Source organism: Phyllostomus discolor, chromosome 3, assembly GCF_004126475.2.
Source record: "Phyllostomus discolor isolate MPI-MPIP mPhyDis1 chromosome 3, mPhyDis1.pri.v3, whole genome shotgun sequence".
Classification (NCBI taxonomy): domain Eukaryota; kingdom Metazoa; phylum Chordata; class Mammalia; order Chiroptera; family Phyllostomidae; genus Phyllostomus; species Phyllostomus discolor.
This window is the reverse complement of record NC_040905.2, coordinates 10,889,731-10,903,027: the sequence shown is the minus strand read 5'-3', so window position 1 is coordinate 10,903,027 and position 13,297 is coordinate 10,889,731. Positions and strand designations below refer to the sequence as shown.

At 48.5% G+C, this 13,297-nt stretch overlaps 1 protein-coding gene across 2 annotated transcripts in view; it reads left to right on the top strand.

Annotated features, from left to right (window-relative positions):
* SLC1A3 (solute carrier family 1 member 3) overlaps positions 1-10,641 on the top strand; it is a 79,573-nt gene extending 68,932 nt beyond the window's left edge. Inside the window, exons 6-10 of one of the 2 annotated variants that reach the window (XM_028523349.2) lie at positions 249-541; positions 2,886-3,119; positions 3,634-3,828; positions 6,802-6,936; positions 8,320-10,641. In XM_028523349.2, coding sequence (XP_028379150.1) covers positions 249-541; positions 2,886-3,119; positions 3,634-3,828; positions 6,802-6,936; positions 8,320-8,524 — 1,062 coding nt within the window. In that variant the 3' untranslated portion in view covers positions 8,525-10,641. The remainder of the gene's footprint in view (positions 1-248; positions 542-2,885; positions 3,120-3,633; positions 3,829-6,801; positions 6,937-8,319) is intronic. The other variant, XM_036020207.1, reaches the window with a different exon arrangement.
* Positions 10,642-13,297: the final 2,656 nt, after the last annotated feature.

Sequence of the window (13,297 nt, the reverse complement as noted above, 5' to 3'; positions counted from 1 at the left end):
AGTTCCTATTGTGATTTGTTGTGTATATATATGAGTGTGTGTGTGTGTGTGTGTGCACACATGCACATAGGAAGTAGTGGGGTTTGTCACAGATTGGATGGTAGATAGATAAAATAGATAGATGATACTTTTATAACACTATCATTTGAATGAAGAGTAATGTATATCACAGAAAATTTGGACAACAGAAAAGTACAAAGAAGGAAAAAACCTCACTTGTAATCCATGTTGTGCCTTTTCCTTTTAAGTTTAAAACCAACTATGAGAAGAGAAGCATTAAGGTGCCCGCCCAGCCCAACGACACGCTCGTGGGTGCTGTGATAAACAACGTGTCCGAGGCCATGCAGACGCTCTCGCGGATCACGGAGGAGATGGTCCCCGTCCCGGGGTCGGTGAACGGGGTCAATGCCCTGGGCCTCGTCGTCTTCTCCATGTGCTTCGGCCTGGTGATCGGAAACATGAAGGAGCAGGGGCAGGCCCTGAAAGAGTTCTTTGACTCTCTTAATGAAGCCATCATGAGACTGGTAGCGGTGATAATGTGGTATGTATGTGTTTCCGTTTGCCATCCGTGCCGTATGCCAGGTGCTTGTTACCCTCGACCTGCGTTCTGTTCTGAGGAAGGTGCCCCAGGCGGCGTGGCCTGTTGCAGGGGTCTCTTTCCCGTAAGCACAGGAAAATCAATGACTTTCTGGGGCTGGCAGCGGTCTTGAACCTGTCTGCCAGCCTCTCTCAGTAAATGTGCTTCCTGGTTTTGGAAAGGTGCCGATTCTTTTACCTCTGTGCTGATGGGATCCTATTCCTCACCCCTCCATTTTACATCTGCTTAGTTTTTCATTTAAGGCACATTCCTCAAGTGTCTACTATATACCCAATATCTATTGTATACCTATATAATGCCAGGCTCTGTGGGTATAGCAATGAAGACAACAGAGAAGAATGTCCTGGACCTTACATCCTTTCAAGGAAGACAACATAAACAAAAAAAAAAAAAAACAAATCCACCATATGCTTTAGTCTCGGGTGCTGTGGGAAAAATAAAACAGCAGGTTTTATTTGATGTGATGTGATAAAAAGTGGGGAGGAGACACAAAATCTGCCTTGAAAAGCCTCTGAGGAGGTGACCTTTTCTGCGAAGACCTGGAAGACCAGGAGCAGCCAGCCACCCAACGCGCAGGAGACGAGCACTCTGAGCAGCAGGAGAAACCAACACGAAGGCCCCCGGACCGCCAGAAAGACTGAGCCGCCCCAAGAAAGAAACCCAATGTGGTTCTTCGGCAAGCCGGAAGCCCTCACGGGAAGCAGTAGAGAATAGGCCACAGCTTGTGATAGACTTCCTTCAAATAAAGTCAAGAGCAGGAGACAAAGGGAAGACTCAATCCAAAGAAGGGCATTGACCTTGGAGAGTACATTCTCTCCAGCAGGGAAAGAGGCCTTTCGCTGGGTTCGCCTGCATTTCCAATCCAGGCCCGTTCCAGGCACCTGGGGCAGGAAGTCATCCATTTCTAAGAAAAATGCTCACCAACATGATTAAAAAATATTCTTTGTCTTTATTGCCACCAAAGCCCAGAGAAGTTCATTTTTCAGACGTCTGCACAAGACGGATATGAAAAGTTGGACACGAAGACGGATCAGAATACAGTCTCCACAGGAGCCCCCAAACGAAATCCTGGGGGCCCTCCTTTGAATTCTTGGCAGGGCTGAAAGTGGACATTTATCTTCATAGTATTAAAATGCCTGCACCTTTCACCTCTTCTATGAAAGAGGCCCATTCAAGGCTGCTGAATGAACCTCACATGTAGCATTTCTAGCTGTGCTTTTTGCCTGCACATGCAACATTGAATTATTACATTTCTGCAAACAGGTATTCTTATAATTTCCTGGTCCTTGTTTATAAAGGACTTTTTAAAAGCAACATTGTATTTTTTCTATTTGAAATAAGTCCTCCACAGTCTCCAGCAGACCAGGGCGACGGCCTCTCTGGTTCTGGGAACGTGAGTTTGGCTGCCGTTTGCCGCACACACCAGACAGGGAGGTGAACGCCGGGCAGTGGGGCCTTTAAGCGGCAGGGTTGTCTCAGCCCACACACAAGTCATCCTGTGTCTCAGTCCTTCGTTTGTGCCGGGTCTGCAGGGGGAAGCTCCCCAATGGCAGTAGCAGCCCGTGGGTAATAATGACTTAATTAGGACACCTGTCACCTGCCTGCATTAGGACATACATGCACGTTGTTCATTTTAATGGCTCTGAGTTTCTTTTATGGTTGCCTTCTATTTATGGCAAATGGTACTCGTTTTCCATTTGCACTATAACAACATTTCCTCTTCGGAGAAATGTACTTAAATGAAAGAGTTGATTTGAAGACTGCTATTAGGTATGTCATATTGTAAGTCACGTGTGACATGGGAGAACAAATGAAAGTGGTCCTCGAACGAGAGCTCTGACTGCAAATCTAAAACACTGACGTCGCATTAACTTGGGCATCGGGCTCTGATGCGGGAAAGATCGTTTGGGTGGATTCCGGTGGCTCAGGGCCCGTAGCAGCACAGCGGGAGCAGGGTCGTGGGTGGCATCTGAAGTCCACAAACGGGACCCAGGTGTAGCAGGAACCGTCTAGAAAAACAGGGGCACCTGTCTTTTCTCACAAGTTTAGGGGGAAACACATGTGACCTAGACAAAGACTGAGTGAAAAGAAAACCTCATTCTGCAGTATTTATATTTACGTTTCTATTTTAAAAAAAGAAAAGAAGTTCCCAAGTCCTAACGGTACCCTGGGCAGAAACATTTGGAAACCCACTGTTTCCTTTGTTCTCACCACTTGGTAACTTCTGCGGGTAGAAGGGCTGGCTGGCAAGCAGACTTCCGACTGTGCCTGTGTTGCTCCCACACAGGTACGCCCCACTGGGCATCCTCTTCCTGATTGCAGGGAAGATTGTGGAGATGGAAGACATGGGCGTGATCGGGGGCCAGCTGGCCATGTACACCTTGACGGTCATCGTGGGCTTGCTCATTCACGCCGTCATCGTCCTGCCCCTCCTGTACTTCTTCGTAACTCGGAAAAACCCCTGGGTGTTTATCGGAGGGCTGCTGCAGGCGCTCATCACAGCTCTGGGAACCTCCTCCAGGTACGTGTCGGTGCGGCTCACTCCGATCAGAAGATGTGACTCAAACGTTGCTTTGGACCAGAGCCCTCAGGTTCAGAGTAATGGGACACGTTGGTGGGGGGAGTGGAAATGTAAACTTCCAGGTGTACGAATTGCCTTTGGCACTTCAGTGCTCATCAGACTTGTTTGAGAGTCAAGGAATGCCTGGTTATACGCAAAGTGGAAATCGACTCTCCTTCCCCGCACACGGCCCTCTCCCTCTTCCAGCTGACATTTGCCTGAGGGACAGAGGGCAGCCACTGGGCACTGGCTGTTGTGATGGGGAAATAAGGACGAGGGATGCTTCACAGAGGAACCCAGAAGCCAGGAGCATTGCCAAATGGCCCAGGGGGCAGCCCACACGCTTTCCCACTCCATGAGTGCTGACTCAGTTCCCTCTAACAGGAAGGAACTCTCTGTCCAAACTACCACACACGCAGGCACGGTCCGAACTGTCCGGGTGGTCAGCTGACATGCCCTGTGTTCCTGTCCTCAGTTCTGCCACCCTGCCCATCACCTTCAAGTGCCTGGAAGAGAACAATGGCGTGGACAAACGGGTCACCAGATTCGTGCTCCCGGTAGGGGCCACCATTAACATGGATGGGACCGCCCTCTATGAGGCTTTGGCTGCCATTTTCATCGCTCAGGTCAACAACTTCGAGCTGAACTTTGGACAGATTATTACAATCAGGTACCAGGAAAGTTCTGCACAGTATTTCCTTAAGAATCGCTGCAAATGTTGAGATGGTGATCAGGGATTAGGGGAAGAAAGTGACGAGGAAGGGCTCACACATAAATAGGAGGTTGGGGTTGGTGGGAATGGTTTGATTTTTTGATATTTAGATATTTTTATTTTTTAAGTTACAGACATGCACATTAATTAATAATGAAATTCTAAGAATACGGAAATCATAAGGTAAAAAGTGAAACTTGCTTGCTGCCATTTCTCCCCATCTTTCTCCAGGTGATCCCTGTTGATGTTTGGGGTACAAAGACCTTGTCTTGTGCATAAACACACACACTCCTTTACTTGGGATTCATGGGATCACACCATCCGTGGTGCTTGCCACTCGATTATTCACTTAGCAATAGATCATCCATAAATACATCCAGCTCTGTCTCTTTGAAGAAACACAGAGAAATAGAAAAATATATCTTTCTGCAGAATATGTAGCATGGCTATTTCTCTTTTTAAAAAAGTCTTAGATTATCCTTGAATTTTAAAAGGCATTAAAGTATGTTTGCTTTTATTGGCAGTATTAGAAAAGAAAACTATACTTGAAAAACTGGATTGATGAGTTCTCCTGAGTTCATTTTTAGGCAGTATAAGGTAGATGACAGGCCATCCTGACAAAGAGGTTCAGAATTTTATTTCTGGGTGGGGGGGACTATTTTTTTAGCTATTGTATTTGCAGTGTCTAGTGAAAGGTGGTTCCCCCCGATAACTTCCCTTAATCACCCAGTTTCCCTGAGAGACAGCCACCGTTGCCTGCTAGTTTCCCTAGAATTCTCCCGCGGAGTCCACACATCCCCGCGTGCACGGGTGGGCACCGTCCCTCTGAGAGTCAGCCTGCACGCAGACCAAGGAGTAATTGCAGAGGAGAGCTGCAGCCTCCATCCAGATCAGACCCTGCTCAGCACTGTGTGTGTGTGTGTGTTAAGTGTTGTTAGCAGTTTATTTTGGAGATCAAAATAAGTCAGATTTTTTTCACAACTTTTTATTATAACAATTGTCTCATATAAGAAAGTGGACTGGGGTGGTGGGGAGGGGTGGGGGGGAAGGCAGAAAACTGTACTTGAACAACAATTAAAAAAAGGAAGTTGAAAGAACATTACAACAAATACCTTCTACCCAGATCCAACAACTGCTAACATTTTGCCACTTTCGTGCCTTCTCTGTCCTCTCTCCCTCTCTTCTCTCTCTCTCTCTCTTTCTTGCTGTCTCCCTTCCCCGTCATGACATTCCACTTGTACACAGTTCAGCGTGCATCTGCTAAGAATAAGGTAGTCTTCTACATAAACACAATAGTAAGAATCTTAAAAATACTTCCAGAATATCTATCTAGTCTAGACATTTAAATTTCCCCAAAGTATCTTTTATAGCTTTTTTCCCTAGACCAAGATCAAATTCAGATTTATGGCTTGCATTTGGTTTTTATGTCACTTTAATCTTTTCAAATCTTTCCTAGCTCCCACACTTGTGTGTGTGTGTGTGTGTGTGCGAGTGAGTGCGTGCCATCAATTATTTTAAAATGTTGTGTTAGAAAGCGATCATGGCCAAGGAGGAGACGGGCGTGGGAGCTCTGGGAGCCCCCGGCCCAGCCTGGCCACACCGGGGCCAGGAGATCAGTGGCTCAGCTCTCTGTAAGCTGCTCTCGGGCGTGCCCTGGCGCTCAGGTCAAAAAGCCCCGAGTTGTAGTTGCATGTGACAGAGTGAAAAAATAATACCAACAACCACAGCAACTTCAGTCAGACCGAACTGTGTCTCTCTCATGTGGAACAGCTGCCAAGCTCATTGTTCCGTCGCCCCTCGGGTGCTGCTCCCCTCACCCAGACGGTCCAGCAGAGCTGGTCACCATCTCCAAATTTTAGCCCCAGGGAAGAGGAGGAGTTGCACAGCCTGCAAATCGCTGGATCACTTTCACTCCTGCCTCTTTGGCCAGCACTTCGTCTAAAGGGCTTCCAACGGAGGCTGGGAAATGTAGCCTTCATTCCGGGCAGCCGTACCCCAGCTACAAATTCCATTACCATGGAAGGGGACAATGTGAGGGAACCACGAACAGTCTCTTCCACAGACCTGTTACTTTATTACTGCTTTATATCTAGGTAATACTTTGCTATTTTTGAAACATTCTCACATTCCCACATCAGCCTATCAAATAGGTATTTAACAAATCGAGTCCCAGACGGGGTATGTGCCTTACAAAGCAGGTCCATGTTATCCCCATAAAAAATATTTATAGTGCTACAGAAATTTGTTCATGATCCTTTTGCTTTTTAGTTGATAAATCTGATTTTTTTTCTGACCTCATTAACCATACAGTCCTCTACTTGGACATAGGAGCTACTAGAAGCAAGTTGTTATTGAACTAAATAGTGTTTTAGACCTTACAACATACATGCAGGGTCCGGCAGAAGTAAGGCCTGCTTGAGTGGGGTTGGTGGCGTACGTGAATGTCTCACACGAGATGGGCAGCAGTTTGAACATTTCACCTAAAAGGTCATAGGATGTGCTTTGGTAGGATATTGTTATGTTACAAAATGACATGCGTATGATTTTATAATAGAAGATTTTGTAATAAGAAAGGGGCGTTATTTGTGCCGGACCCTGAATTTTTCAGGCACGTGGAAAGTGCATAGCCACCAGTCTCTTCATTTAGAAAGGGCCGCCATAGTAGAACCTACTTCCCAAGGGGTGTTGTGAGGAGCAAATGAGATGAGCCATGTTTAGCATGTCAGATGGCACTTAATCAGCAGTTAATCGATACTAGGTAGTATGATTATTAGTTTGGTGGGGCTTTTGTACAATCCCACTTACATTTTTCTAAAGCACAGCCTCTTCTGTTAACCTGGTAAGACATTGCACTGTGTGTGTCTGCAGGGTGTACTTTCTGTTTGGGGAGATTTGTACCAATGTGTTCTGTTTGGGGATTCCTTTGAACAGCATCACAGCGACGGCCGCCAGCATCGGGGCAGCTGGGATTCCTCAGGCGGGTCTGGTCACCATGGTCATCGTGCTGACGTCTGTGGGCCTGCCCACTGACGACATCACACTCATCATCGCGGTGGACTGGTTCCTGTGAGTATGCGAGAATGCTCGGACTGTGTCTGGGCTCCCAGTCGTGGGGCACCCCTCTGCCGTCCTAGGGCACCACGCAGCCTGGCGTGCCTGCCAAAAAGGCCCCCCAAAGAGGGGCAGCTGGGCCAGAAGTGAAATGGTCTCTGTTGCTTGATCCCGCCCTCCTCTGGAGACCACGCCCCAGGCGCCATGGGCGTTCACTCCCTTATCAGCCTGCGGGGCACGCGCATCTGGCTGCTACACCTCTCACTCCATAAAGCCATTCGGGGATTGGGAAACCCGGTCTGCAAAGCCAACAGCAATCAGCAAGGCCAGTCTGAATTGCACAACCTCCCCAGAGCGGCTGGGACAGACAGAGCTGCCGGCCTCACGTGCTGGCTCTGGCCCTGCCTCCTTGTGCTTCCCATTCCAAAGGCACCACGCAGCACAGATGTTCCCGTCTGAGCCCAGCAGCGAGCCCCTGCGGACAGTGGGAAGAGAGAGAGCCTCCTGAGTGGGCTGAGTTTGGGCTCTGGGGAAGGTTCCCTAAAAGTACCCTCTAGGGCCCATCCCCCGCCCTTTTCCCCCTCACCCTTCCAGCTGACATTCTCTGCCTCTTTCCCCTCATAAGTTCCCACCCACTTGCAAAAATAAGTAAATTTCTACCCAGGATTTCCAAAGCCAATGCCTAGAAGGACACAGTAGATGTCGGAGCCGGCATACGTTGACTTCACTACATCTGATGACCACGAGGAGGAGCCCGAGAGTGTGCCCAAGGCAGAAGGGCCAGGGGCGCGGGGTAATCGGAGAGCAGGAGTTCCAGAGCCGCTTGGGCAGCGTTTGCATCGCAGCCCTGTGTGACGTGGGCAGGTTACCCAGCCACCCCAAGTCGTCTCCCCTGTAAAATCAACTGCTTCGGCATCCACTCAGTTGTGGGACTTTCTGAGTTGTGCTGTAGTGTTTGCAGAACTCTGCCAGACATTCTGAGGAACTGAGAGCAAAAAGGGCAGATAACATCCCAGCATCACTATGAAAATAGTTTTGACCTCAGGGATCCCCAGGGGTCTCTGGACCACACTTTGAAAACTGCTGCTGTAAAGAAAGCTGAGTTGAGGAAAGAGAGTCAAAGAGAAATTTTAAATAAGAGGAGAAAGGGAGAGCCATTCCCCCAACGAGTGGTAATCTAACTAGTGACTGGGAATTAATCACCTATATGTCCTTATCCCTTCTAATAATTGCTGATAGAGGTTACGTGTCTGTTCTTTCATGATGCATTTGGAGGGTACGCCAAGTAGAATTTTAGGAGGTGCTTCTGAATACTTCCCCGGGGGTTCAGAAGGTGAGCTGATGTCCCATGACGTTGTTCACAGGAGCCTCACTGTCCCTTCTTCCGCCCTTCCCCAGGGACCGCCTCCGCACCACCACCAACGTGCTGGGAGACTCCCTGGGGGCCGGCATCGTTGAGCATTTGTCTCGACATGAACTGAAGAACCAAGACGCTGAGATGGGTAACTCAGTGATCGAAGAGAATGAGATGAAGAAACCCTATCAGCTGATCGCCCAGGAGAGCGAAACTGAGAAGCCCCTCGACAGTGAAACCAAGATGTAGACTAACAGCAAGAACGGGCTCTCGTGAGCAGCAGGCATTTGAAAGCCACGATACAATGCTTCCATCTCATTACAACTCCTTCTCGTCAGTAAGCCCCTTACCTCCCTCCTCCTCCCAGCTGTCACAGGATTTGAAAGTCTGCATCCAAAAACCAGGGAGGATTTTGCAGCGGCCAAAATGTATAGTCTTCATCCCACATTGGAAAGTTTGAAGTCATTTCATGTTAGTCTTATCTACAATAAGGTACTGAGATCAAAAGTAGTCTTGGTCGGATCTTGCAAGTTCATGTGACACAATCCTGTAAATGTGATATTTTTTATAAGTTAAGGAGTCAAACCAATCGTAGGCTAAAAACAGGCATTTAAATCGACATTCAGAATTTAGAAATCCTTCAGATTTCTTTGGAACACACTTCAGTGTTAGCATCAAAACAACACAACTCGATAGACTGCCATCGGTTAACCGTTGGACAGGAGGGTGTCTTCCGCTTCCTGTCCTGATTTGTGTTCTTGTTTTACTAGCAGCAGGACAATATGAATTCACACCTAGCGCAGCTGTGAGCAGGTGCACAAAGTGAAATTTCCACGTGGCCACGGGCAAGCTAGGTCTTATCTCTGGGCCTCAGTGGCCTCCACTGTCAAATGGGTGAGCTCCCTAAATGTCCCTGTGGTCTCTTGTAGCCCAGTATCCTGTGGCATCATTGCAAGGGCCTGTCCTCCGTTTCTCCTGGGAACACCCTAAAGCAAGTGTCACCCCATGGAGGATGGGACCTTCAGAAAGGGCTTTATTGGAAAGGAACACTTCTAAGTCAGGGGGGGATGGCGGTGTGGTTTACTAGGTCCTGTGTCCAATGTGTCAGGTGTACAAGTCACCAGGCCAGAGGCATTCTAGGAGTGGAAAGATTGACAATCTCTTCACTCACTTCTTCCCAGCAGGGAAGTTTTCCCTTCCTCCTACCTTCCACTGGACTGCTCTGGGAAGGCTGTCTCCCACCACTGCTCAACTGACAATAGACTTTTAGAAACTAAAATGTAAGACTAGCAACTAGCAAGGGTGCTCGTGGTCTTACTACGGAACACTACAGAGCCAGCTAGGAAAGAATGAAGCGCAGTTGACATGATACAGAGAGGATTTTAAAACACCAAGGTTATATGTAGGTCATCTTTAAGGAAGAATTTTTTAATAAAAGAGGTTTATTTTTTTAAGCTGGAAACACGTTTTTCTCTTCGAATCAAAAACATCCCCCAAGGAAGTCTGCATATCAAAATACAAGGTTACTCCTTATATATTTTCAACAAGTCGAATGAATGAGCCCTCTCTAATAGAGGTCTGTGAGCTGGGTGGGTGGTCTCTTATTTGAAGAGGTTTTTGACTATCGTCAAAAGCTCTTAGAATGAGGGAAACAAGATACTTCTTTGTGTTGGAATTCCACTTACCAAATCATTCAAAACCTTCAGCTGAAGTGGGGTTCGGTTTTGTTTTCTCTGAGTCTCTGAAAGAAACGGTGGAAGATGAATCAGCACGAAGACATTGCCAGTGCGGTTCCAACAACAACAAAAAAAAAAACCCACAGGGGCACTGGTTCCAGGCGAGGCAGCTCCCAGGTTCAGAGATTAATTTTCTACCGCCCAAAGGAACATCCACTCAAAGACATGGAGTGGGAGCTGTCACACAACACCATCTGTGTTTGAGTTTCTGATTGCAAATGGTGACGAATGGACTTAATTATGCTAACAGACTGAAAATCTAGACGCATCCCCTCTGATACACAATTAGAGATATTTTTATATAGATCCCAACCATTCTGTGTGCACGGAAGATAGGTTGCCATGGAGTAGCCCTGTCGAGGCTTGGTTTGGGAAATACACTACAAAAGTCACTGTACATGGATGTCCTCTTTTGACGCCGGTAGGGCAAAAATTAATCATGTCCATTAATTCTGTTACGCGGTGTGATCTTTTTTTATACTAACCATTTCTTACGGAAAGCAAGTCCTTTAGGATGACCCTCTCGCCAGCCCATCACAGGCTCCATGTATACATGCACCCGTGTGGACTGAGAAGCATTACATTGTAGATGTATTTTCAATAAAGGAAAAAAAAGATAGTTTTACATTATACCTTTGCATGTTGTGGTTATTCTTCTCCTGGAAGGAAAGTAAGTTTTCCTCTCATGAGAGCATTGCCTTGGCTGGCGTAGCTCAGTGGATTGAGTGCGGGCTGTGAACCAAAGTGTCGCAGGTTCGATTCCCAGTCAGGGCGCATCCCTGGGTTGCAGGCCACAGCCCCCAGCAACCGCACATTGATGTTTCTCTCTTTCTCTCTTTCTCCCTCCATTCCCTCTCTAAAAAAAATAAAATGGATAAAATCTTTAAAAAAAAAGCATTGCAATGAGCTCAGGGCGATGCTGGGAAAGGATACCAGGCAGATTTGTTTCTGTTTTACTGGGTAACGTCTCAGAAGGACCCGATGGGAAGGCAGCCACGAGAAAGTAAGTAAGACCGCACTTGCCCCGCCCGACTCCTAGAACCTGACTGGAAACAGGAGCGGGCGAGAGAAGCCCTTGGCTGTAACAAGTATCTGCCCATGCTTGTCCACATCAGATTCCCAGTTCTCAAAGTGAATCCTTCCTAGGCTGGCATCAAAAAAGTGAAATGCTGCCATGGGCTCTTCCAAAAAAAAAAAAGGTAATTTCCCATCTGACTTTAAATTATGTAGATTTATCTGTGGGATTATTACTGCCATTTGTGAAGAGTTGGACAAGACCTCAAGGATGTAGCAGAACCAGCCGTCGTGCTGGTGAACTGCTCCAGTCAAAAAGGATGACTTGGGGGCGGCAGCTCTTTTCCATTGTGCTTTTTAGTCAGTAATTGGCAGCCAATGCCATGGACTGCCCCAGCTGACGTCTCTGGAGACCCTTTCATCGGACCCTCTCCTGGCCTGGGGCAGCCTCTGCTAGGACACAACCCACAGGACATCCACAGGAAGACGTCAATGAATCCTACAGCCTTTGGAAAGCATAGGAACGTTCTGTGCATTTGCCTTTTTCTGCGGTAGAAATCTTTCATTTCCATCCATTTCTCTAAAGGATCTTCTGACCAATAAGCGTACAACTCACAGTGCGATCAGTGCATCCTCACGTTTCCCCAGGCATCTGTGACGCCCGGTTGGCAGACGGGGCCACGGAGGGAAGCTGCTCACAGCCCGGAGGGAACCGAACTGGCTCAGACCACCCTGTGGGGATCCACAGGGCTCACGGGTGCACACTGGTGCACACCTGGGGTATCCAGGACACCGGCCTTCCGCGAGGTCCCCCAGAGAGATAAATGACTGCCAGGGCACACTTCCTGCTGGTCAGCCCTTTCCTCGCCGCCCACAGAGGCTGCGAAGCCGGGCACCCGCCTGTGGAAGATCCACGGAGACGTCGCTGCTGGAAGGGACAGGGCGGCCGTCCATCAGTGTGTCGCTTGGAGGCCGCGGAGGGGAGCCAGCACAGATCCCGTGTGGGAGTCACAGATCTGCTTCCAAGTGGACTCGTGGACATTTTTCAGGTTAACGCTTCTTACATGTTTCTATTAAGTAAATGCCTACCTGACGAGTGCTTTAAGCCCTACACTTGGAGAAGTTGGGGTCTCTGTACTCCCCCGCCCGTATTTATCCATGCAGCACCCCTTTTCCACCCCAGGCAGGATTCCCTCTCCCAAGCGGAGAAGTCCCGCTTTCCCCGTGAAACCCTCTTCTGCGAAGTTTTCGTTCCCGTGCACCACGCGGAAAACAGGGATTTTAACGCCAGTGATTGCTGGGTCTGAAGAGCGCTGGGAGGAAGGGCTCATTTCCGAAGGCTGGGGGCCGGATCAAGGAGGATACTCCCGGGGGAGCTGGGGTGGCGCCGAGCGCACGCCCCCTTTCCGGACGCCTGCTGGGCACTTGACCCGAGATGGCTGTCAATCATCTGGCCTCCGCAGCGCGGCGGGGGGGGGCCGATGGGAGCCTTCTCCACCAGGGTGGTCCCAGATCTGGGGCAACAACGACCAACTCTGTGTGGCCTGTTCCGGGGGTGGGGCACAGCCAGAGCAGTCGGGAGGTGTCACCCCGAAGGCAGGCTCGGCATGAATGAGCCGACAGAAAGACAGCAAGGAAGGAAGAACGAAGGAAACGGGTGGGTAGTGCTCTAAGAGGGAAAGTGGGAGAGGAGAAATCTCAGGGATAAAGGAGGTCAGGTGGGGGGGGCGATACCTACAACAGCCACTAGGGAGAGCTCCAAGCTCTTCCAGAGGCAGGACTATGTCCTCTTAAATAGAATTCGCTTTAAGCGCCTATGGAATTCCAAGTCTGCAGTGCAGAGGGATAATCAGTATGTGAAAGCCATCGAGGGGTTTCAAATTCTTCACTGTCCCCATTTCCCTTTTCCTTCTGGTCACCCCGCTTCTGCAGCAGTCTCTCCCAGGAGCCCCCTCCTTTCTGTTTCCCAGACACAGGCAGGTACTACGAGAACAGCATGGAAACATTTTCAGAGGGACTTGCTCACCATCTCCACGAGACCGCTGTCTCACCTTCACTTTGGGAACAGTGGCATTTTACTGAACTTGCACACACAGGGAGGAGGAGTAAGACACCCCTATATAAGATACAAGACGCCCAGTTACATCTGAATTTCAGATAAGTAACAAAAAAAATGTTTTAGCATAAGGATCAAATAACCATTGTTTTCATGTATTTCCCCTGACGTTGCGTGGGGCAGCCTGTATTTTTCCTTGCAACCCTTCCTAACGTG